General features: G+C 40.3%; 3 protein-coding genes across 6 annotated transcripts; 1 reads left to right on the top strand and 2 right to left on the bottom strand.

Annotated features, from left to right (window-relative positions):
* Positions 1-31: 31 nt before the first annotated feature.
* On the bottom strand, positions 32-2,793 carry si:ch211-210c8.6 (uncharacterized). 2 transcript variants are annotated; one of them, XM_049017609.1, is made up of 5 exons: positions 2,591-2,793; positions 1,401-1,521; positions 1,095-1,201; positions 838-1,010; positions 32-405 (listed from the first exon to the last, which is right to left on the bottom strand). In XM_049017609.1, exons 1-5 carry the CDS (start codon positions 2,694-2,696, stop codon positions 124-126), a joined length of 789 nt encoding a protein of 262 aa, XP_048873566.1. In that variant the 5' UTR covers positions 2,697-2,793; the 3' UTR covers positions 32-123. The 2 variants fall into 2 exon arrangements, with proteins under 2 accessions (XP_048873566.1, XP_048873567.1); XM_049017610.1 differs by having other exon boundaries at positions 1,401-1,506.
* Positions 1,503-15,797, top strand: bin2a (bridging integrator 2a). 3 transcript variants are annotated; one of them, XM_049017607.1, is made up of 16 exons: positions 1,503-1,735; positions 4,768-4,922; positions 6,608-6,688; positions 7,471-7,525; positions 8,398-8,492; positions 8,604-8,699; positions 8,962-9,069; positions 9,239-9,324; positions 9,654-9,729; positions 10,091-10,173; positions 10,335-10,750; positions 10,871-11,016; positions 11,343-12,767; positions 13,604-13,641; positions 14,277-14,339; positions 14,656-15,797. In XM_049017607.1, the coding sequence occupies exons 1-13, from the start codon at positions 1,729-1,731 to the stop codon at positions 11,370-11,372; spliced, it is 1,434 nt and encodes a 477-aa protein (XP_048873564.1). In that variant the 5' UTR covers positions 1,503-1,728; the 3' UTR covers positions 11,373-12,767; positions 13,604-13,641; positions 14,277-14,339; positions 14,656-15,797. The 3 variants fall into 3 exon arrangements, with proteins under 3 accessions (XP_048873564.1, XP_048873563.1, XP_048873562.1); XM_049017606.1 differs by having other exon boundaries at positions 4,765-4,922; positions 11,343-12,593; XM_049017605.1 differs by having other exon boundaries at positions 4,765-4,922.
* A 934-nt stretch (positions 15,798-16,731) lies between these two features.
* On the bottom strand, positions 16,732-24,853 carry dazap2 (DAZ associated protein 2). Its single transcript, XM_049017611.1, has 4 exons — positions 24,676-24,853; positions 20,757-20,875; positions 19,903-20,151; positions 16,732-19,610 (listed from the first exon to the last, which is right to left on the bottom strand). Exons 1-4 carry the CDS (start codon positions 24,686-24,688, stop codon positions 19,482-19,484), a joined length of 510 nt encoding a protein of 169 aa, XP_048873568.1. The 5' UTR covers positions 24,689-24,853; the 3' UTR covers positions 16,732-19,481.
* Positions 24,854-25,331: the final 478 nt, after the last annotated feature.

The raw sequence follows: 25,331 nt of genomic DNA, 5'->3' as shown, positions 1-25,331 counted from the left end.
CCCCATATCTTTTACAAAAAGCCTGTCAAGGTGATGTGCAAAGATGAAATGTTAATCTTTATTTAAAGTACTCTTAATTGGGGGGGAAATGTCCAGAATTAACCTTGACCAGATTCGTAATCATCACCAGAGCTTGGCATAAGGCCACAGAAGAGGAGTATTCTTGATGTAGTTCTGAAAGGCTGGTTCAGAGCCCCATTTTGACAATGCCTGCTTCTCCAGGATGGGGATGCCGCTAACATGCCGCAAAAGGAACCAGACGAAAAGAGGAGATATCACACTGAGGTACTGGGGCCCCCGCATCACAGAGGCGGCAGACACGAAGAGCCCCGACCACTGCAGAATCTCGCCCAGATAGTTTGGGTGCCGGCTGTATGCCCACAGGCCGCTCTGGATGAACTTTCCCTGAAGCGGGCATGATGAATGAAGAAAAGTCAGGAGAAGGACCAATGATTTGCTTAAGGTTATACAACGTTGGTTTGGGCCTGAGAGAATGTTCTCTGCTAGCAGAAGTGGTTTTCTATGGAAAGGGCTTATAGCAGGAAAGGGAGGGGCCTGCTTCAGCAAGAAGATTAACATGAATTGCTCTAGAACACAGGTGTCAAACTCCAATCCGGGGGGGCCGGAGCCCTGCACATCTTTGGGATTCCCCTCATTTGACACACCTGATTCAACTCCTTGTGCTAATTACAGCACAGCTCTTCAGCTGAATCATTTGTGGTGGAACAGGGAAAGAACTAAGATACACAGGGCTCCGACCCCCCAGGACTGGAGTTTGACACCGCTGCTCTAGAAAGTCCCCTTCCCCCTCACGTCCCAAGATAACAGGACACCTACTTTATTGTCAGTGTTGTTCCTGAAATTCCATTTCTGCTGATCAGCAACTGCTTCTATGACAAACCCAACGCCCCACATCCCCCAGCCGACGTAGTCCTGTGCGCCCAGGGGTTTGTCATGACGCTCGCCATTGAGAACCAGGGTGGGTAGGAGTGTCACAAAAATCCACAGAGCTGGGGGGGGGGGGGTGGAGAGTATTAATTTCAGTGCAGATCGCAGATGAATGAGTAAGCTGTGTAGATACCTGCAGACAATACCTTGCATGGTCCAGTATATGAGAAAGGTTCCTGGGTTGTTTCTGACGTCGTCAAACCGGCGATCTCGGCCCTCATTCAATATGCGCATGAAAAGGAAAGTGCCCAATCTGTGGAACACAGCATTTGAAGGGCAACAAGCAAGATAAAAGTCTCTGGTCTGTTAATCATTTATGGTGTTAAACCATTCCAACTAGCTAGAAGGGCTATTTAAAACCTATGTGGCAAGACGACCATTTTTTTTTTTAACTTAATTGTGTGCTTCAAGGGCTAGAGACAAGGGAAATGCACAGACGCTGTGCTGCTCACCGTAACCCCCACGCGGTCACAAGGCCAGTCTGAACGCTTTGGCGCACGTGCCGCGTTCCACCCCATGTGTGACTCAGGTGGACCAGGAGTATGAACGTTCCAGAGCCTGTAAACACACAACCTGAGGTCTAGGTGAGGTGAAAGGCAAACTCTTTCCGTTATGTGGGTGGGGCAGTACGAGACTCGGCATGCTTTGCACAGTGCTGTATGCTAACTGGAAGTCCTGGGCATCTCAGGAAATATACTGGCTAAGGAATAACCAGCTACCTATCAAAGGTCAAGGGGTAGCTTTACAGAGCAGAGACCAGAAGAGCGCTAACAAGGAGAAATGGAAGGTAATCTGTTTTTTTTTTTATAGAATACAATGCATAATTTTATAAGAGAGAACATTATTACCGATAACAATACATTTTGAGGTCAGCGGGTAATACCATAATATTAATAATACCAACAATGGTTTAAGTATTAAATCAATTATTCAAATCTAGTTTCCATCTGGGCAGAAATACAGATTTCTTACCATGCTTACTAAATCAATCGATTAAACATGAATACATTTATTTTATACATTGGTCAATTTAAAATAATTCATAAACATCAAAACGTGGACTAAAACTTATTCTAAATCATTTTAACCTTTTGAATCCACCACCGTTTAACATACGACATTCGTAGAATACTCCAGGTCTTCGAGTTTGTCGTTTTCCTGTAAAAGTTTCATTGTTCTGTAAGGAGTATAGCGCAGGCATTATCAACAGGGTTGGAAACTGGGTGAGCCGGCTGACGTGAGATTTTCAATTCGAGCTAAGTCTACACACGCATTTACATGCATGTTACAGTTTTATTACCTTGTAAATGGTCTGTATGGTTTGCAAACTACCCCAACACTTTTGATTTAGCTAATATTAGGTTTATTATGGAATAATTTAGATTTGCCGTAAGATTTCTTGTGTGAGCGTGAGTCTGATGTTCTGCGCGAGATGCCTGAGAGTTGGCAACATCGTATCAGCAACTGTCATTTATGTAACGTACCAATTTGGGTAGATCTTATAACTTTGCTAAAGCTGCACAGCTTAGTTAAACATTCGTACGAAATATAAAGTTAAGTACGACAGAATAAATCCACAACTACTACTTCGGGTAAAATTACAATACTCGCCGGGGACTTTAACCTATAGCGATTTGATTACCTGCTAAATCGTAGAACTTCTCCGTTTCAAAAGCTGCAGCTACAGCCCAGCAGACGCATTGAACTGCCAGGTCTGCGGCTGCACATCGCACCAAAATGATGCCCATGCCCGCGTCTGGCGAAACGCACGCAGCCCCAAAGCGCCACAGTGTATAGCTGAGTTGTATGTGTTTTTACTTCCTGGCGAAACGAAACTCTACCCCCGCTATGGCTTGTTGGAATTGTAGTGTTTTATTTATTGCAAACCAGAAAGCGTTTAAGATGTTGCAGTTATTTACGTGTTTCTGTTGCGAGCAGAGATTAAGCAAAACAGCGTCCGGTTTTATCTATGAGCCGAACCTGTACCTTATGGTGATGAACAGCTAATGCACAGGTGAATAACAAGTACGCATGATCAGGATTTATGATGGAATAATATAGATTTATTGTAAGATTTCTTGCATGAGCGTAAGTCTGAACGCGAGGGTTATGCCAGATGGATGACATTTGAGAGCTCTGCATTATGAGAACTACTGCGTATGTGGAAACCAGTTACGTTGTGCTGAAATCGTTATGAGAAACACCCAAATCTCCAAATTTAAATAGATAATATACATATCCGTATAAGAATGAACGCCGTATTAACGATTAAACGAAATAGTTACATACACCATTGTATGAAGCAATGATTCTACTGAACTTTAAATATAACAATAGCGTTTTTAAAATGGTAATTTCCTTTGGACTAGTGAATTTGTAATTCTAATTTATTATTGAATAAGCTTACACCATACAACATATTTGCTGTATTAAGCATATTCCATTTTCCATAGCAAGTTGTTTGGCATAATCCATTACTTCGTGACAATCACACCTGAGAAGAACACTTAATTCAGTACAGGGGAATGGGAGACCCTAGACAGAATGCTACTTCATTGCAAGTTACACACATTCAGAGAGGTCAGTTCACCTAACTGCACTTCTTGGACTGGCAGAGGAAACACAGAAACACACACAGCAGTGCGTGGATTCAAAGCCCAATTTGTGGAGGTGTGAGATAATAGCAAAACACGCCAAAGTCCCACATTACCCACAATGCACGATTCCTAAAACTCCAAAGACATGGACACCTGAAGTACCACTCAACATAATTGGAGCTAAAAGAAAGTTCATGTTAAAATGTTTAAGTAAAGGTTTGCATTTCAAATAATCCATCAATTATTAAGTAATCATTAAGTAATCATTTAAAAATAAAATAATAAGTACTGCAACTAATCAATAGCTTTATTTGCATGAGTCCTGAGTAAGGATGCATGCAGCAAAGGTCACTGCTAATCTGCCCCACCCAAGCAGCCATGTATTCCAAAGAAAACCTTCTGGCAAATTCTTTTGGGCACAGAAGACCAAATCAACACACCACTGAAAGGGATTTTTCCCATGTACAGTAATGCTGATCAGTTCGAACCTTTGTGCACATACTGTCTGCACATTCTTGAACTCCTTGCACATTTGTGCTGCTATGTGCACTCATCTATATTTAATGTATAACATCATTTATTTGGGAGGCAGCATGGTGGTGCAGTGGTTAGCACTGCTGCGTCACACCTTTCGAGTCTCCGCCATGACACCATGTGTGTGGAGTTTGCATGTTCTCCCCATGTCGTCGTGGGGTTTCCTCCAGGTTCTCCGGTTCCCCCCCACAGTCCTAAAACATGTTGAGTTTAATTAGAGTTGCCAAATTGCCCGTAGGTGTGCATGTGTGAGTGCATGGTGTGTGAGTGTACCCTGCAATGGGCTGGCCCCCCATTTTGGGTTGTTTCCTGCCCTGGACCCGTAGCTTCCAAGATAGGCTCCAGACTCCCCACGACCCTGAACAGGACAAGCAGTTTCAGAAAATGTATTGTTGGCATTATTTATTTGTATATATTTGAAAACCTGGTTCTAATTAATACTTAAAATCGCACTTGTCGTTAGACTAGTACACAAAGCACATTTTATAAATACAGATTCATTAACTGTCCTGTACTGATTAACACTAATGATCATATTTATATCTATTCTATTTTATTTTATGATTTGTTTTGCTTTATGTTCTATGTTGTCTGTCTGAATGTATGCACCTCGCCATTAAAGTGAATTCTGGTTCAGATTTACTACTGAGGATTTTGTTTTTCTTCAAACCTTGCTGATTGCAAGAAGCACGAAACACACCCCAGGCTTGCCAGGACACAAAGCCCAAAGAGAATGAAGGTGACGAGGAGGCAGCAGAATGCATGTCAACCACTGGCAGTCCTGCAAGTGCTGGAGTCTTTGCGAAGCGGCTCCAGAGGCAGTTCAGCCGGGCTCAGGAGAAGGTAGGCTTAACTTATCTCCCACTACAGGGGCAACTTATCTCCCACTACAGGGGCAACTTGTTTACAGCTGAGCTACATATGCTGGCAGGACCAGGGCTTATGCCCAATCCCTGCTGCTTCCTCCCCAAACAGAGCTTAACGCGTCGCATCTGAGATTACTGCTGCAACTGTGCTTATGCCTTTGGCCTAGGGAGAAGTTATTTCTGTTATTTCTGTCTCATCTTAATGATGCAGGAAGTAACCTCCCATTGAGCTGGATACTAAATTGAAGAAAAGATAAGTTAAATTGTCAGAAGTGCTTTGGAGTTAATTTTCTAAGGTTTTTATAATAACATGTGTGGAGCCATGGGGTTCAAAATCATCAGCCACTCCGGACTGAATACCCCAATATCCCATCCTCAATATTACTCCTAAAGGCAACACTGCAATAGTATTTGAAATATGCAACAATGTAAACCGTGTATATTATTTTTCCAAAAGGTATATTTGCATCATGCATAACATTTACACATTTGGACACATTAAGTCTATGAATATTTTATATATATAGTTGGTAGCCTTGCATTTTTCTGTGAGGTAATGATGTGTGGGCTAGATAGGCTTTCCCCCATTAAAACTGATCCGAAACAATAGTGCCTGCAGTGAACTGGTTGGTTAAAGTTACCTTGATAGAGGTCAGCAGCTCCCCCAGAGTGTTCTGGTTAAACATTCGCCATGTCCTCTCAATGCAAAGGCCCTGTATGTTGTTTAGTTTTGCTGTAATAAAGTAGTGCCGCAACACCAGAGATGGATAATTCAGGTCCAGAAAGTAAAATTCTAGACCAAGATTTTGTTTCAACTACCCAGTTATTGGATGGATGGCAGAGCACCGCAAGGCCAAAAGCACAGAGTTTGCTCCCCAACAAAACTGTGGCTGCTGCTATTTCCTGTTCTTGTCCTTGTGTGTTAAGGTTAGTTTCTCTATGAAACACTGAGCAGATGTCAGTAAACTTGGCAGTTTCCTTAAGATGTTACATTAAGGCCTTTGCATATACTTTCCACACAACACCTTTTTCATAGGAGAGTCAGGTTAACTTACTTGGTTTTACTGTACTTATAATATGCTGCTGTAGACTGACTGCCAGCTCCAACTGCTGGAAACGTGATATGTTTATTCATGGGTGTAAATTATGAGGGGGCATTGTAAACCCCCCCAATAATAAATAATGAAAACCAGCCAATGCATCTCCCTGGACTCCCTGAAATGGGTGGAGACCTGAAAGTTATGCCCTTGGCTTTATTGGCACATCAGTCATATTAATAACATTTCTGAGGCAAACTAATGCTCTGAATTTAGTAGGGCTAGAAAAGTCTTTCCGTAGTTTGCATGGCTGTATAAACGCAGAGGAAGCACAATTAACAAAGCTTGTACGTATCTGTACAGCTGCCTGTAAATTTCATCAACATGAATGATAAAATTTGACCATAATTTTGACATGCATAAATCCAGGCTGTTCCTTCTAGCTCGTTCACGTATTTTACAGAGTATGAGCCCATAATTGGATTTTTTTTTCTCAGCAGTATAATTTTAATACCTTCCTAAAATGCTACAGTGGAATTGTTTTTTGATCACTGTGTTTTTGATATTGAGTTCATAAGGAAACAACTGCTTGATCTTTCCCTACGGATGTGTGACTGGATTGCAGGTCTTACAGAAGCTGGGGAAGTCAGAAGAAACCAAGGATAAAGACTTTGACCTGTGCTGCCAGAACCTGAACAAACAGCAGGTTAGATAGTGGCACAGTCTCACTTTATACATTCCATTTACATGCTCTTAGCAAGAGAATAAACACTGAGGAGTGGAACGGTTGTACAGAATGTGCACTAAGGTGATGTTTCCCACATGCCAAGGTATGTTAACTATTATGTCCATAGCAGGGCTGTACCTAGAAATTCTGCCTCCCCTGGCAGAAAGTCACCTTCCCCACCCCACCCCACCCCCGGCCCAATAATACATATAATTTTACATATTCAAGGCTGCCTGAACCTGCCAGGGTTTCCAGGGTACCGACAACCCTGGTTCATAATGACAGGGATGCCTGATTGCATGAGATTCAAAGAGGCCTCTCCATATGGCCTGATATTACAATGAAATGCATCTGCAAATACCGAGCTGGTGGTTCCAGGCAGAATGATCTGCCTTTGTGCTGCAGTGTTTTTCAAAGTGAAAAAGAATCTGCCGCTTTAAAAATTACCCGGCAATGTAACATATTCTAATGTCCATACGCACATTTAAGGTGTCTGTGTTTGCAGTGAAATCCCACTAAGTTAAAGAATGTTTTTGAGCCGAGTGAGATGATTAGGTCACCCTTTGTCAATCAGAGAGTGTCAAATTGGAGAAATGCTTGATTATTGAGCCATTTAGTATTTTCTTATTGTGTATTTTCTCCTACAATCACAAGGGCTAGTGCAAGATTTGCTGAGTAAATACTCCTATCATAGCAGCCTTAGAATCGAGAGAAACAATTTTATTGAGCAATTCCATGGAAATGTTTGTATTTTTTTGTAGACTAACGGAAACAGGCTATTCAAAGACCTAAAGGCATACTACAGTTCTGTGAAAGGTAATCCCTTCTCTTCTATTTGGTCTTCTGCAATTTGCCTCAAAGAAAAGTTCACCACAAGTATCGCTGATAAACAGATACATTCCAACATGAGTTTCTGTTTTAACAAACGTCTCTGTTCTTTCCTAATTATCTAGCTTACAAAAAGTTTTTTAAAAAACAAAATATCACCCTGACCCACCAAGTGCAGTAGTTGTACAATTATTTTTTTACATTTAGAGTCAGAAAATGATCTGCTTTGTGAAGCATAACCAGTAAGAGGTAGCAGAGAAGCCTGCATACACTAAACCATACTTATACCACAGCACTGTCCATTTCAGGTATCTAATGAGTGATTATTGATTTTCTATAACCACACACCTAGTACTGGCCCCGCAATTCACACAGTAAATCAATGCACACTTATAATCTTTAGTTCTAACATTGCTTAATAGAAACAAAGAAATTGCTACAGATCACTTAGACAACACCAGTGCTTCAGATCTGTGGTCAGTGATTTAATGCCAAATTGATTTACTGATGTAATGCACTTCTGATCCAGTCATACATTACAGCTCTTTTTAGCCGACTTAAACATTAAACAAGTCCGGGTTTAATAATCGGCAAACGCTAAATAAGTCTGAATTTACCCATGACACTGCTGACTACCAGGAGATACATAAAGTTAAATTAATAAACCAGTTGCTGAAAATATATACACACACATATATATTTACATATGTTGCCTCTGCAGCTGTGCGTTTAAAAATGTGTAAGGAACAGCTTGGAATGCCTTGACCTGCTAATACCACGGTATACTGGATGGTGAAGCCTTTACATTTAGCCCTGAAGCTCACTTGTATGTACCTTGCACATTGTTCCCTGTTCCACAGTTATGCGCGACACGTCCAAGCAGCTGTCACGCACGCTAATGGGTATCTACAGCTCTGACTTAGAAAGAGAGGAGGACCTATCTCTCGTTATGGCGGTAGGTTGCTGTGGCCTCTCATTAGCCTAGAAACCCAGAGAACATTTAAGATGCTGGGAGGGGGAGGGAGGTCACTCCTTTTTTGCAGTAAACTTTCTCTCGTCATGACAGAAGGAGGAGCGTCTGTGGAGTAACTTTGAGGAGAAGCTTGCAGATGGTTGCATCCGTATCATGGATAATTACATGAATCAGTTCCCGGAAATCAAGGTTTGTCAAAATAGAAACACGCACATACACACACACCCACACACACACACACACTCACATACACACTTTGATGCAAACTCAGCCTAATTCTTACTTTAAAGGACAGATGTTTGCTGAATTATTGTCTTGGCCTGAAACACTCATTCTCACCTTGTTTATGTTATATAACTCGTCATTCTCATAATGCTGATCCCCCCCCCCCCCCCCCCCCAGTATTTATTTTATTAAATTTTTCCGAACTACTACTCATTAACTTATCCAGGAAAAGGTGGCCAAGCGAGGCAGGAAGCTGGTGGACTATGACTCCTCGCGCCACCACCTGGACATGCTGTATAACAGCAAAAAAAAAGACGAGGCCAAAATAGCCAAGGTGAGACAGGAAAGGGAGCCGATTTCTTTCAATAGAACCTGTGAGCAAAATTGTTTTGTTTTTTTTTACCTCCAAGAGCCATGACAATCTGGCAGTTTCTCATACACATAGTATTTCCTCAGAATGTTTGTCACATGACTCTAGCTTGGATTAATTTTTCTCTGACCAGGCACAGGAGGATTCAAACTTAGCTGGAGAAATATTTCATGACATCAACACAAAGCTGGGGGAGGAACTGACAGCTCTCTACCAGAGGTGAGGCCTAGTGGAATATCCGGATAAAGACAGGAATGGGGGTGTCTGCCACCACAGTCCCGTATACCATTAATAAAGTGAAAATAATGGTGATCCCTCACTAACACATGCAGTGTTAGCAAGCACAGGACAATTAGCTTGGGAGAGCGAAGCAGGTTGATACCACCATTAACCGCGGTATTATTTATCCATTACACGTCTGTGTTGCTGTGAGAGCCGTGGGGCAGATGGGGTGTGTGTGCCCCCGATCTGCATTCTTCTTTTGATCACTCCCTGCTGATGGTGAAGATAAAATTTGACCAAAGTCTTCTTTCCCGTGCCTTTCAAAGTCGCATTGGATGCTACATAGAGGTCTTTGAAAACATCTCAAGTTCAAGGGACATTTTCTACCACGAAATGTGCACGGTAAGAGTTCCAATGTAACTCAGACAGGGACACATGCACACTTAACATGCACCTACTGTCAATTTTCACTAAAGATCAATTTTAACCTTTTAAATACATAGTCAAATGAATCTTCTTTATTGTTGTTTAACAGAACAAATGTATATTTTTGTCATTTAATAGGAAAGCCTCTCTTGCTTCAGTTATTTTGTATCTGATTCTTATTTTTTACGCTAACATCCAGAAAGTAGATCATTAAACCTCCCCTTATCCTGATACTCAAATGGGAGGGGGGGCTTCAATTACACCAGGATTAAAAGATACAGAAGCCCCCCAGAGACTATGCCTCACTTTCCCTGCCATTTAATGTAATTTGTTTTAGCTAAACCAGGAAGTGTTCAGCGTCATGAAAAGTCTTGAGGCTCAGTATCCTGATGAGGTGTCCACCATTAGAGCATTGCAATGGTACGCGGCCTTCAGTTCTTTGCTCTATATTGTCCAATCAAATGTATCAAAAATTGCATTGCATATTAGCTAAAGTTATGTAGCCTAAGTCAATGACTAAGACTAAGACTGGCTAATCATACTGGACGGTTGCATTAATGTTTTCCTTTTCTGTTATTAAGCTCTGGTTCCAAAAAGAGGCGATCCCGTGTACTGTCCCCCATAAAAACTACCTTTCCAGCTTTGACGCGGAAATTTAGTTTCCGGCAGAATGAGAGGGACAAAGAATCTGACGTGGCCAATTCAAAGGGGGCTAATTCGGCACTGGATCTGCCGAGCCATACATCACCCACGGTCCCCAGGACCCTGCGCGCCGAGGACGGCGCCCAGTCAGAATGCACAGATTCTGAGCTGAACTTCACAAGTGGCAATGAAATGTGGGAGGAGAATTCGGAACCAAACAAAACTGCAGATAAGCGTTCCGGTGAAAATGTAGACATGGAAGAGGAAGGAGAGCATTCAAAAGAAAGGAAAAATGGGTTAGCCAAGGCAAACCATAGCCACTCCGCAGATGAATCTGGCAAATTGAGTGAAAATGGTAAGAAGGAATGTCCGATGGTTACAGAGGCAGTTTGAGGGTCTGGCATGGTTGATGTCCATTTCATGTGACAAACCTCTGTGGACTAGTCCTTCTCTTAAACTGCAAATCCCATCCTAGGGTTCCTCCAGAGCCCTGGTGATGCTGACTCGACAGAAAAGGAGGAAGGTCCAAACTCAGACTGTCCTACATCTGACAAAGTTGACAGTGATGCAGACAGCACAGACAGATCTGAGGCAGGAAACACCGCAGGATTTCAAAATAAGGTGATTAATTTTTAATAAAGGGTTCTGCATCACCAACATAAGATTTACAGAAGTCCAGTAGGAACTAGATGATTCTGGTCTAGCCTTATAGCAATTACCTCCTCACATAATAACTTGATACGTCATAATTATACTTACTTGACATTTGTTTAAACATACAGCATTGTACTTACATACACATTGTACCTGTGCACTAGTTTAATTAAATGCTTCATACAAAGTTCCAGTTTTGATTTTAATTTAGAACAAGAATAATTTTCCCTGTTTGTCTAAAATCCAACAGATTTACACTTTGTTATAGCATTAACGTTGTTTTGTTTTCTCAGCTGGAGGACGTGGAAAAAAGAATCACTTAAATCCATGGGGTCACAGCACATAAATCAACAGGAGCAGTCGGGAGAGCACAGACGGACGAACGCTGACTGCACTTCCGCCATTTACTCATGTTGCCGGCAAAACTGCAGAGCTTACCGATCAACAAGGGATTCTGTCATGCTTTGCGGGGTTTATAAAATCAGATAATGAAGGCAGATAATTCGGCGTCCAGCTAGTTAAAAGACAGCCTTTCTCCATTTGACTCCAAAATTACAGTTTATAGACACCAACATGACCTCCTTTCCAACAGGGCAGTGTATTGCAAAGATCGTACCATGAATCGGAATGTGATTGACTCACTTGCTGGCCTTCAAGCCATACTTTGATCCGAAGCCTAATCAGACTACTGTATATTGATTTTATAAATTTGAATCAGTTGTTGACTGTTTTCACTAATGACATCCCGGCACTAAAAGCATTTTTATGAACACCAAAGCCAATGTATGATAGCTGTGGTGTACGGAACTGCAGGAAGCTCACAGGTGGAGAGCATTTTGCAGCTCCACTGCAAAAAGAATCTGAAGCAAAGTTGTACTTATTTTCGGGGTTATTCCAGTGTTGTGCATTGTTTTTTTAGGGTTTATTCAAAATTGACTGTTTTCGTCATATCATGAAAAGGAACATGTATAAGGGAACAAAAATTGTTTTCATACACTATAAATTGTATTAGTAAAACGAATAACCAGTTAACATACTAAATAAAAGAATGAAAGTAACATGTTTTACAAGTTTCTTTTTTATACTAAATTTAAAATGCCATTTCAGTTTTTCAGTATTCAAATATTGGCAAGAAATACATCTGACATACACTATGTAAATATAAAAGCAACCAGTACAAATACAGGCAAGAGTCTAATATTTAGCTCGTTGCTACGATACTTGACAGAAAAACAAAGCTATTTCTAGTAAGATAAAACAGTTCCATGTTACTATCCCGCCGGTATCTCGTCCGTTAAGTTACTCTAGTTAAGAGATTGTGGCCAATTATATGGGAAAATAAAAAAGCAATCAGTCCTGAAAGGTGTCCAAGTACTCAATGAATCACAGGAAGAGGCATAACACTTAAATAGGACTGGCTGTACCATGGGCCGTTGGGTGCGCAGCTTTAATCGAGGCAGCGTTTTATATTCCAAAGGCGCAGCGCGCAGGCGGAGACGCGCCTCGGTCGGGAGCGCGCATCGGCCGGGACCGCCGCGTGCCAGGTGGGCGCGCCTGTCTGTGTTTCGGCGGATATTTGAGGCTCCTGAGCTGGTGTTTTCTAGCTGCGCTGAAGGCCCATAAAATGTCCCGTTGTGGTGAAATTCTGAGCTACATACTTTAAAGATAAAAGGATATAAAAAAACGGACTTTTTTTCTCTGGAATCTTTCACACTCAGGTGAGCACGCTCAACGCAGCTTTGCGCCGCTGACTACGTTGGCAGCGAAGAGTGATACGTTTTTAAAGTTCCTGTGTGATATCTTTTATTTTTAATTTACGGAAGTTTGGTTGAGTTTTAAATCTATGCTGGTTGCCGAATAGCAAATTCCTGTTGCTTTGTGCTAGCTGGGGAGCTAAGAGTCACTAAAGGTGTTCTTAGCGAACTCTCTTAGCCCTTAAGCAATCAAAGCTAACTAACTAACCGTTAAAACACTGGAAAGGGCACTCATGTTAGGAACTACTAACCAAATACTCTGGAGAAAAGTTATGGAGAGGGGTGGCGGATGATTTCTCTATTGATCTTACGGGACAAAGAAAGTAATTTGTACTTTAAAGGGCCGGTTATGTGAGCCGGGAAAATGAAAGTGTCGACGCAGCTTCTATGAGAATCGCGTGATTGTCATCTGGCCTTCGGCGACAAAAACGCGCGGACTGTTTCATATAAGCATGATGGGAGAGGAAAGTTAAACACTGCCAGCTCATACATGGGAGTGCTTCCCCAGGTGTGAGGCGTTTATTCAGGAGCTGCAGCTGAAACCATCTGCTGCTTTTGTGGCTCGCTATCCATTAGCCTGTTAGAGCGCCGTTCAAGATCATAATGCATGGATGCTGCTAGCTGTTTTTTTGTGATGTTGCATGGGGCAGAACTTCACAGCCTACTTCGTGTCAACGTTAACCGAGTCTGCGTTGAAAATTTAATTTAGCAGCCTATCTGAACATAAATTGTTATGCACTGGGGTGCTTCAGGAATGTTAGAATATTGTAAAACATCAATTCATAATGATTTTCTTTTAGGTTGGTGGTCACCATGACAGCAGCCCCTCACACTACAAGTAAGATTTTTATTTTTCTGAATAAATTGTTTCATATTTGTTGGTATTTCCTTATGTTTTGGCAGGTAAATGCACAGTGGTATTTCACATTAGGTAAATATGAGGAAAAAAATACATTGTTGATACTGCTGGAATATAATTAACTGAATCTAATTTAATCGAATGTTAAATGTGATTTAATATGGCTCATTGGGTTTTTACCTAGATTTATCCTTCCACAAATGTATCACTTGCATGTCATCCAAGCGGTTCCAGTTTGTAAATTTTTCATAATGGAGTCCTCCATGTAAATTTTTAATATAGTATCTTAAGTTTTTTTTTGTGTTTTTTAAACTGCTTACCAGCTGAAAGCTTGATTCAAGTGGCATCGCATTTGGGCACCATCTACATTCATTGGTGTCAGTTCCAGTATAAAATGACTTAGTGGTGTTAAATGCAACAATAACAATGTTAGGAAGAAATACAGGGTTCAGTTTTTCCCCCAACTACTGAACTCCTTTGTATTTCTCAATACTGAATGGATCTACTGTATGTGCCAAGATTACGGAACCTGACAAGTTTGTTTTGGAGTATGCAGTCCTGTTATACTGGTTTAAGAACTCTTTATTAACTTATTTATTCTTGTCTGTTTTCAGCTCCTTTGTTACAAGGGCTTACTACTCCTCTGCCTGGACATACAGACTCTGTTGTCATTGGAGGTGAATGTTGGTGAATTGGGGCTGATTGCTGGCACAGAATTAATTTAACAGTTTTTATATTTTTAATTGAAGCAGTTGTTTGGCATAAAAGATTCATTTTAGGTAGTTAATCGTTGCATAATGTCATTGTGCGATTGTAGCATTCCATGCTCCCATGTGAGACAGAGATGCTTTAAATTTGATTGAAGGTAGTTCAGTTACTGCTGTAATTTTTCAGCTGCTTGAAACCTAAAACTCTTTGCTGTAGATAAGTTTGATTCATGCTGTGGTGGAAGTCGAGGTCTTTTCCAACATATCTGCCTAACTGTGTTTTCAGTGGTGGTGTTTTTTGTCCTGTTGACACTGGGGTGCCTGAGTTTCCTGCTGTACCGGTACATGTGTGCAAACCGGGGAGACTACAGGACAACAGGAGAGCCTGCCCCAGGGGAAGACCTACAGCAGGTCGACTACGATAAAGAGCCAGATGACAAGAAGGAGTATTTCATATGAACAGCGTCTGGAAACAAAAATAAGAAATTAAAATAATGGATGCGTCATAGATGTTTGGGTCTCAAACTTGGGTCTTGGGGCTGTTGGTGTGCGGGAGAGATGAGATGACTGTAAGTGAGCAGCAGAAAAGAGGCCTTAACGTTAGAAGCAGCATCAGGGGAAACTGCTACAAACCCAAGGTACTTTCAGACAGAGCATCTCTTTTTGTTTTCCTTTTACATGGCAGACTAGTTCATACAGTACAACTACTTTTGTTTTTACACATGTGCTCAGTTCCCTTGACAAGTTAGACATGTCTTCCATCCAGGTTCAATAATTGGTTGGTTTCGTTTGACGAGATCAGAAGCGAAATGATTGGTTTATTTTTAAATAAAATAATTTTTAGGAATTTTATGTACTGTCAGTCACAAAACTTTTAAATGCACGTTCGTTTTTTCTTCTTTTTCTGCACAATAAAACTGGAACGCCTGCTTTAGTGTGGCAATTAGACCCTGTTAACATTATCAATGCAATGTGGACATGATGGCAAACAGGAAAAGCGACAGCATCACTACGATGCTCTGTTATATGTCTGCTATTCTGTCCTGTCAAGGGCTGGCAAGTATGAGCCTGTTACCAAATGTCGAGGGTGTACGCAAAGTGTTACTGACCCTGAAATCTGTAGCACGCACAATATCCTCAATCGACCTCCTGCCTTTGTTACCTTAAACAAGGTGTTGGTGTTTGTTACTACTTGGATATCACAGTGTATTTTTTTTTTAATTCTTGGTGTTAGCATTGATGTTTTTTCCTATTATTATTTTAAACACTCCACAGGGCATTGTACGTGAGTCAAGAAATGTTGGACCACGTTAAAAATGTTGTTGAAGGCAAAAGATATACAGTTTGAATAACTGCTAATGAAGGCTTTTTCCTGTTTTGCGTTGCAGTTATGGAAAATATTTAAGGAAATAAAATGCGAAAAGATTAGAGGCTCTTGTGCTGTTTGTGTTTTGCAGAACAGAATTGAATGCCCATGTAAAAAGCTAACAGTATGTCTAAAAAAAAACTTTTAGCAAAGTGAATGTTCATCCCTGTAGACAAATTTAATGTGGATCCCTTTTGTATAAGATCAGTTCTGCAAGAGAACAGACTCGTTTTCCTGTTCATACTCATATTGTGGAAAAATGAAATTTTCTCAAAAAGTGCAACAATGTGTGGTCTAAGGTTAATTTTAAATTGTCTTTGCAGTCATTAATTTACTAGTTAATACCATAATTTTAATCCTATTGTCACCATGTAGTGCTAAATTTAACTTTAACTTAACTGTAAATGAGTTAATCATTTTACTACAGAATGTTTATTCTGAAGAGGCAGAAAAGGAACTGTATCCTGAAATTAAACCATATACAATATTAAATTCATTCAGCATGCAAATGTAACTGTCAGAAGTGGGCTGTGATAAAAGGCAAAACCTCAGAACTACAGTACATTACATAATTTCAACAGTTAAGTGCAGATGGTGAATTACCATTACTTTTTGCTGTTGAATATATTATTTAAATGTAGTTACACATGTGTAATAACTTTAAATAATGGTTACATTTTCCAGTTAGTAAAAAGCTGGAAAATCTTATATAATAAACAATATGTTGTCAGAAATGTGAATTATTGTCATTCACCTTAAAATGCTTTCAGTGATAATCTGCATCGTTTAAGCAGAAAGGAAGTGCATTAGGGAATCAGCTGTAACCTTTAACTATAAGTTACTGTAACTTCTTCTGTCTTTAATGTAATTAGTAGAGAGAGAGAGAATTCCTAGAATTATGGCTCTTTCAGTGTGTGTGTGTGTGTATATATATATATATATATATATATATAGTCAACATGTTAATGAATAGAGTAAAGAAACATAGAATTCATATTTCCAAAATACTCTCTCTTTATTTTAAATTTTAATCTTTCTTTTACATTTAGTATAAAAAGTTAAGTGCACCACAGCTCCACTACAAAATCTTTTCCAATGTCCTTTTGTCAAGTGTCCAAATTCTTTACACACAGCACACAGTGACATTCAAATCTTTCTCAAACACCTCAGAAGATAAAATATATTCACCAGAATCCATTGGTTTTAATATATATGTACATATAAAAATGTAAGACAGTCCCTGAACTATTCATGTCCACAATTACTACACAGAAATGTATTTCACCCTAAAGTTTGATTGGCGCCCTTAACAGATAGTGAGCAGAACTCTGGTTACTCTGAGAGTACTGTACCCTGCCACGTCCCCTTATGGAAGGCGCAATAACCGGTGGAAAACCAGGAAAACAACATGAGTGGGTCTCTTTTTTTTGCACTAATAGAAGTACTTTAAAGAAATGTTAGATGTTTTTTGGAGAGAATAATAAAGGTTAAGTCCATGGATATTAAATATTAGTGCAAGTGCTATTATGAAATGTATTCACAATGGGAAGACGAGAAGCTTGTAGATTCAAGGAGTCTTGTTTGTAGTGCATAAGCAGAAAAACATTGTTAGATTACATATCCATCAATCCATCCATCCATACCCACTTCTCCTATGCAGGGGCGTGGGGGTCTGGAGCATATCGTTGAAGCTATGGGTGCAAGGCAGGAAACAACCCAGGATGGGGTGCCAACCCATTGCAGAGCACACATGCCATTCACGCGCACATATTCACATCTACGGACAATTTGGCATCTCCAATTCACCTCAGCATTTTTTTAGACGGGGAGCGGAGGGACCATAGAACCTGGAGGAAACTCCATGACGACACAAGGAGAACATGCAAGCTCCATTCAGGTAGAGCCGGGTCTCCAGAGGTGTGAGGTAACCATGCAAACCACTGTGCTACCGTGCCGCCCGATTAGATACCCAGTATCTAAAACTAACTGAAAGTAAAGGCGTTTAAACAAGCAAATGTCTATGCTGAGCAATAATTACGTCAAAAAGCATGAATAAGCACCAGCTTTGCAGTTATGTAAGTGTAGAAATAATGATGCTCTGTCATTAAGTGCATGTGCATTAGCACATTAGTGTTTCATCATTCATCAATGTATGTAATACTGGCAGATAGCCTTTACATTTCAGGAAAGATAATGAATCACTAATTTTGCAGTGTCTGACTAGCTGAGTACTTTTATGCAAATTATATTTCAAACATCAGGCTTTGATGATTTTAGAATATCATTATAAAATTATTATTTTTTTATTATTATAATTATATACAGGGGATATATGAGACAATTTTGAAGCTGAACTGCATCACTCTGGTAGTTGTGCAATGGAACCATTACTCTTGATTTCTTTTCCTTAAACTTGACTATGTAATATTTAAAAATAAGTGACAGCCACTGAATAATAAATGGAGAGATAAAGTATAACATTAAGTTTAAGGTCTAAAACTTAGCCCACCATAAAAGACTGACTAACTTTGCTTAACACTATAGCATTACCTCAGAATGGTCTCACTTAAACACTCTCTTTCAAGGAAAAGAGACCACCTCTGGGAATATCTACAATACATACTTGGGCTGATATATCACAATGCTCACATGTTAAAATTTCACTGGAATTTTCTCTTTAATAAAGTGAAACTGCATGTTATTCAGCATTAAACTGTATCCAGCCTCCTTAAACAATCAATTGATTATACACTGTAATTAACTCTAGATTATCAATATAATTGTTTCGAATATAAAAATGTAGCCTTTTGATCATTACCCATATTTTAGGAAGGATATTAAAATGATATACTAATTATGCTTTGGGTAAGAAAAAATAAATGATATACAGTAACTATACATGCTAGAAAACGTTACAGGACATGTGCTAGACAGTTTAAGTTGTACTGAAGCAAACTCTGACCTAAATGTCTGGCAAAACACAATGACACTCATATTTTAATGTTATGATGCCAACCACTCCTTCCAATCCAGGCTACAATGTGACCTACACTGCAATTAACTTCAGGATGCTACTAAGTTTTTTTTCTTTCCTAAATAAGGGTGCATTGAAAACTCTGGCACCTGATAATGTTCATCTATAGTTGCTCTGAAAGGTCCACTAACCCACTGATCTCTGTTTCCATCACATCTAATTTCATTGTTATGCTGCTTCTGACAGTTCTGAACTGGAATTCTAAAGAAAGAATGTGTGAAACAGGATACATATGAAACATCCCATCTGGTTTAGATAATCAATTGATTTACAGTATAATTTTATATCAGAATGTGATTAATATTACAAGGCATATTTAAAATCTTATGTGTTGAAGAACTGAAAAAGGGACCCTAATGCTGCATTAGAAGGAAAACACTTTTTTGAGGAAGACAAAATGCAATTTCTGTTTTTCTACACACTGACTTAAAAATAGGGGGGCTTTCCCCCAATGTAATCCCTGGTGTACAGTGGGGTACCTGGGGTACTCCAAGTTTCCAACGTGCTGCTGTCTGTTTGGTAGCCCTGCCTTCCTATTGGGCAACTTTACATGGACTCGGGCAAGCGGAGTACTGCACCTTGAGGTTGGGCAATAAAATATTACATTCTGTTAGGTGATATCAGTATTGCAGTAAGCAGCCCTGGGGAAGGTGACGGACGAGGGATTTTGATGAGGTGAAGAAGGCCATAGAAGCCCAGATAGTACTGGATGTTACCAGATGGTGTAGCCCCCATTGGAACCCCCCAGAAAGAAGTTGTTCTTGCGCTGTGCCATCACCAAGTTGGCGCCGTGCATGGCTGCGAGCTGCGCTGCGTTGGGCAGGTGCCCGGGGGGAGGGGCCTGTGGAAAAACAAGCCATCAACATGATTGGACCGTAAGTTACAGTGCTGACAGTGCACTCGTAGAGGCCAGTCTCACAGTGCTGGGTGTACAGGAGTCATCAATATTCATGTGAAGGCACTTATGGGAATAACAAGGTTTGGAAAGCTACAGTGGACCGGAATTTCATATACCACCAGCCCCTGATGTTTCAATGCCCTAGCTTTGAAGTTTCGAAGCCTCCATTGCATATCAACCAATAGGTGACACATCCTATAAACAAATGTGAAAGATACTCAGGGTCACTACTCACAGGAAGAGTGGCGCTGCCACCTGGCCCAAAGCGTGCTCCTGCATCAAAGCCACCATCCACCAGCACTGTGGAGCCCGGTGGATAGAGAGCACCCACTGGGTAGTACGCCATGGGAATGGTGTGGCTCATTGGTCCCATTGGCAGAGTCTGCGGCAGGGGTACAAACATCTGCGTGCTGGGGTAGGCTGCGGAGATGTGCGGCAGCTGGCCTGGAGCCTGGGGTGCGTGCATGTACCTGGGCTGGTAGATCTGGAAGGGAGAGATGTGAAGGGGGAACGGAACACAAAGATAGAAGACAGAAGGAAGCGCATAAGAAAACCACCCACAGCGTGGCCTGCTGTGTGCAAGCGAGCAACATGGCAGCACGAATATTCACTGAAAAGAGGAGATTCAAAGCCTCTCACAGGCTCTGAATTATAGCAATCGTCAAAACAATTTCCATAGCTTAATTTAACTGTAAAAACAGAAGGTAAAGTGATCTGTTATAATTATGATGTGCATGGCTTATAATACTCACATAATGCCTAGTCAAAACTGCACCTGTTCATTGATGGCTGAGTTTAAACTGTCTCATAGGTTGAGTGGAAAGAATAAACAATTTTTCTGAATGTGTTACACAAGCACAATAAAAGTTGGATGTCCTTTTGGGGCAACCATATAAACATATGTCATCTCACGACAGGAGTGCCGAATTGTTTTGACTGGTAACATGTGTTGCTGTACACAGACAGGCTGACCAACGCACTACAGCTAGCTGAACACCTCGATGTTCATGACCAAGCAGCATCCGGCCTGTTTCAGGCCTGGCCAGCAATGTTTCAGGCAGAATTTTGTTCAGGCAGATCAGTGGTCACCTCAGAATATGAAGGGGGGGCTTCGGAGTAGGGAGGTGCCTGGGGGGAGACCTGCATTCCGGGTGGGTAAAGCGCTGTGCCAGGTTGGGGGGGGTACACAGCTTGCTGGGGATAGGAGGCTGAAACGCAGGCATGGAAGGAAAATTTTTAGACAATGGCCATGAATAAGGACATTAAATCTACACTGAATACCTAACAAAAACTATACATACGCCAGTATGATCTGCAATGCATTTTGGGAGGATAGTAATATAAAATAATTGCTAATACGGTATTATTAATAACCGTTTTAATCATTTGGGGGGAATTTTCCACGTTGTCTCCTAAACAAGACAAATATAAAGGTGAATTCACTTTAAGTATACAGTCGAACCTCGTTACTACGTACAAGACGGGATATCAAAAATATGTGCGTTATAAGCATAGAACGTTGTAACCACTTAGTGCGAGATGGATGAAAGAACTCACGAAATATCCATGTAAATGATAAAACTTCAATAGAACAGACCCTTAAATTGACTACAAAACAAACGAACACATTATTACCTGTTAAATAATTCGACAACGCTCATTTGGATCCTTGAAATTTTCCTTAAATTACTCACGATTACTTAGTGCCGGCTGGCGATAAACGGCAACGAAAATACACAACGGCTGGTCAAAATGGATTTTTAAAATAAACATTCGCATCCAAATTGGCATTTGGCCTGAAAATATTAATGCAATATTGGTTAAATTAAATCAAGACAAATGTGCATTGTCGGGCGAAGACCAGGTAGATGTAGCGACACAAGTTGTGGTGGGCGGGGAGAGCGCTGTACGTTGTAACGATGGTTAGTTTTCATATTTTCTCTAGAAATTTGGATGTTGTATCGAAGTTTACGCTGTAAGGGTGTACGCTGTAAACAATGGCTGCTATTGGAATAATACATAGGCTAAAAACGGGAATTAGAAACCTGTACGTTGAAAAGGTGAAAACGTTGTATCCGGGGTACGTAGTAACGAGGTTCGACTGTAGTAATTTAATGCTGTTTTGCTGTGCAGTCTATAAAAAAACACAACGATCCCACTTCCAGAGAGGACTCATGTGTTCCTGAAAAACTGAGGACATAAAGATGGAAATGAGCAAGAACACTCTCTTAATGCAAAAACAGCTAATTTTAACATTTATATTGACAAAGAAATTCACAGAAGTTGCTGTATAAAGACCTTCAATACAAATCACATCGTAATATTAATAATATGGAGGAGATTCCCTTTAACTCTTGTAATCAGGTATAAAGATGTTACAGAATAATAAACATGAAGGTCATTACCAAAACAGAAAATACCTAGAAAACTCCAGCATTTGACAAATGCTGAAGGTTGTGGTCCAGCCATAATTTAACACGCCTGACACAGATAATCAGGTCCTTCAGTTGTATCTCAATATTAGAACCAGCTTGGCTTCAAACTTAGCTAGCTTTAATGCTGGAATGCTACCGGAGGACCTGATTTTCTGCAATTCCCCCAAAGAGAGGGTGAGGAGCTTGGACATTCAGGAGGAGGTCAAAATTGAGCCACAGCTCCTCTGCTTTAAATGGGGCCAGTTGAGGTGGTTCTGACATCTGTCTGCAGCCCCATTCAGACATGCGCTGCCTCTCACCAGGAGAGGCTATATGGAAATGTCCAAAACTGTTGGCCATGGAAACCCACTGGACTTTACCCGGCTAGTTCCCTAGTACAAAGTCGGGATCAATTCTGATTGACCCACATGTGAATGGAACAGGAAATTTTCCGGAGAATTCCCCAAGAGCAAGTGGGCGCATTGATGACATTTTCATCATGCGACTGGTGCAAAAACAGCACGAATACAATTAGTCAGGAAACTCTGTTGGTAAGAAAAAGCAGAAACAGTCCAACAGACTCAAAGAACAGAGAGAGACTTGATTGTGTACGATCATATTACAAACCGGCGACGTGACGGCGGTGTAATCCGAACTACGGCACAGGTAAACAGCAAACACCTTTGATGTGCTGTAAATGAAACACTGTGATTTCTGCGTGTACTTTTTGCATCGTGTCCTGCTTCCTACATGCTCTACCCAACCCCCCGGCCCCCAAACAATTCCAAAGTATTTCTAGTAGGGTGTGAACATGTCTGGCACATAAAATCTTAGGTTTGTGTTCCACATGTGTGAAAGGGCTTATTTTTTCCATACCGATGTTGAAACCAAACCTACACCCTTGAAAGTGTGTAATTTCTTAACTCTTGTAATGAACTATCCTACTACTTCTCATTCTTTATGTTATTTTCAGTGTAATTTAAGCTGGTTAGTATGGCATACGCTGGAACAGTTTTACTTTATATAATATCTTACATTGCATTCATATTTTAGGAAAATCTTAGGTCTATATCAGCCATCAGCGGCTTATTCTGTTCAGGGTTGTAGGGCTGCCTGAATGCCTGTAACCTATCCTAGGTAGCTGAGGGCCCCAGGCAGGGTTACACCCTGGATGGGACCTCAGTCCATTGCAGGGAATGCACATATACAGACACGCCCAAGCAAAGGAATTATAGTATGTAACAATATACATCGATCCAAAAGCTTATCTTGGTCAGAATTGTGAGGGTGGGTACAGCATGCAAGGCAGGGATATACCTTATATGGAAGTGTTAGTCAAAGAAATTGTTTGAAATGTATATTTTCTCAGGAACTAACATAATTTAACATACATGCAAATTAACATAAAAAACTAATAAGAATTTCTTCTTTGTTCCAAAAAGTTACTGGAATCTTGTTGGATTACTATAAAATCATCACATCAGTTGCCAAACCGCTCATCTAGGGCACCTCAGCCATTCCGTGCATTTGCTAAATTGTTTCACCATCAATTAGTTTAATTAGCTTTATAACTGGAGGTATGGGTTAGCAAAATATGGTTTGGTATTGGTCGGCATAAAACATACATGGATGTATTGGATGGTTGCTGCAAATACTTCAAGTCTATTACATTGTCTGGCCTTACCCCTTACCTTCTATTTTTGTTTTTTTGCAGATTTTACTGATTATGATATATAATGTAACATTATATGTAAACTAAATATACTTAATCTCATCAGTAAAATAAGTTTGCAAAAAATTACAAGGTAAGATCAGACAATGTAACACATTTCAATGGTTGTGTGAGAAATAAATATTGCAGTTACAGAATTCGTAGGCTGCATGATGCGAACAGAACTGGACACGACATGACTAAATTAAACAAATATGTAAAATCCGATACATCATGTTCACGGTTAGTAGTATGTTTATGACGAAATCATGCAGTTACGAATGGTAAAAGTAACGCTAGTGCAACAAATGTACCGAATGAACCTTGCGCAAAACCAGAGTGACAGCAGACCGATTCGGTAAAATGCAACCATAGGCTGCAGCTGAAGCAGGATTCCCCATCTATTTTCGAAAACGTCATAATGGCTCCCGACGTCATAAAGAGCTCGCGCTGTAGCTGGCGCTGTTCGCTGCAGCGGCAGCTCGCGCTGTGCTTTGCTCAAAATGGCCATTCTAGTGCTCAGTCAAAGGGAAATTCTGACCACTGCTCGAGGTCGTGCGTCCTCCGCTTTAATCAAATATTTTGATAAATGCTGTAAAAAAATCTCACAGTTTTGCAAATTCCCGCAAAGTAAAGAGTACGAACCAATACCCGGACACTATAATGTCTTTGTTGATAAAATTCCCCCACACTATATTAACAATCTAACGATCTGTAGTGTAGCTATATTATGTTATTTGTACCTGCAGAAGAGGGTAGGGGCAGCCACAACCCAGTCAGCTAACACAATTTAAATATGTCATAAAAACGCGAGTATCTAGCTAGATAGCATAGGTCCGCTATGATACATTCAAACACAAGATACATGCAAATTGCATCGTACCTTTATTGTTCATTGTCCAAAATTGTCGTGTGCTACAATCCAAGTGTATCAAAGGCTGAAAGTATATCTTGGCCTTCTGGATAACATAAAAACAGTGTCGATGATGCTATGTATCAGCCCTTCACTTCCTTGTTTTAGCTGCGGACTCTTCTGTTTGTGTTGTTGCGGTCGCTGTACGTCACCCTCGCTTCACCACGCCCTCAGATTTTTGAACTACGCAGTTCCACATGAATAACAGTAATATCCGTTATGTTATCTACCCTCGAAAAGCTACAATTATACTTGACACTGATATTTACAAAAGTATTTTTAAATGAAACACATCTATCACCATGTTTCATCAAAAAATGACGACTATGATTATTTTTGAAGCCTGAAATATCTATATTTCTGTTATCGTGTACCCAATGTAACGTAATAAAATAAAATTGTTACATGACACGACACTTTTTCTATGATCTGAAAAGGAAAATTGTTTACTTTGAACAAATTCTTATTTAGAGGATACTGTAGTGGTGAAGCTGCAGTTCATATTATATACTCTTAACCGTTCAAATCTGATTATTGATTATATATGTACATTGTATATCTGGAAATATTTGAAAACCAAATAATTGACCCAGTAATGTTCGTCTTCATGTTCAGGTCTTTGAATA

This window comes from Brienomyrus brachyistius, chromosome 6, assembly GCF_023856365.1.
Source record: "Brienomyrus brachyistius isolate T26 chromosome 6, BBRACH_0.4, whole genome shotgun sequence".
NCBI lineage: Eukaryota > Metazoa > Chordata > Actinopteri > Osteoglossiformes > Mormyridae > Brienomyrus > Brienomyrus brachyistius.
This window is presented reverse-complemented; position numbering and strand designations above follow the sequence as displayed.

What these genes read in the sequence shown, in the direction of transcription:
- bin2a (XM_049017606.1), top strand. An exon ending in TCAGCCGGGCTCAGGAGAAG is followed by an intron (nt 4,923 to 6,607) that starts GTAGGCTTAACT and finishes ACTGGATTGCAG; the next exon opens with GTCTTACAGAAGCTGGGGAA. An exon ending in ACCATTAGAGCATTGCAATG is followed by an intron (nt 10,174 to 10,334) that starts GTACGCGGCCTT and finishes TCTGTTATTAAG; the next exon opens with CTCTGGTTCCAAAAAGAGGC.
- si:ch211-210c8.6 (XM_049017609.1), bottom strand. Translation starts at nt 2,696, where the DNA reads ATGGGCATCATTTTGGTGCGATGTGCAGCCGCAGACCTGGCAGTTCAA. An exon ending in GAAGTTCTACGATTTAGCAG is followed by an intron (nt 1,522 to 2,590) that starts GTAATCAAATCG and finishes CCTAGACCTCAG; the next exon opens with GTTGTGTGTTTACAGGCTCT. An exon ending in CATATACTGGACCATGCAAG is followed by an intron (nt 1,011 to 1,094) that starts GTATTGTCTGCA and finishes CCCCCCCCCCAG; the next exon opens with CTCTGTGGATTTTTGTGACA.
- dazap2 (XM_049017611.1), bottom strand. An exon ending in CCCCCCCTTCATATTCTGAG is followed by an intron (nt 20,152 to 20,756) that starts GTGACCACTGAT and finishes TCTCCCTTCCAG; the next exon opens with ATCTACCAGCCCAGGTACAT. An exon ending in GTGGCAGCGCCACTCTTCCT is followed by an intron (nt 19,611 to 19,902) that starts GTGAGTAGTGAC and finishes GTTTTTCCACAG; the next exon opens with GCCCCTCCCCCCGGGCACCT.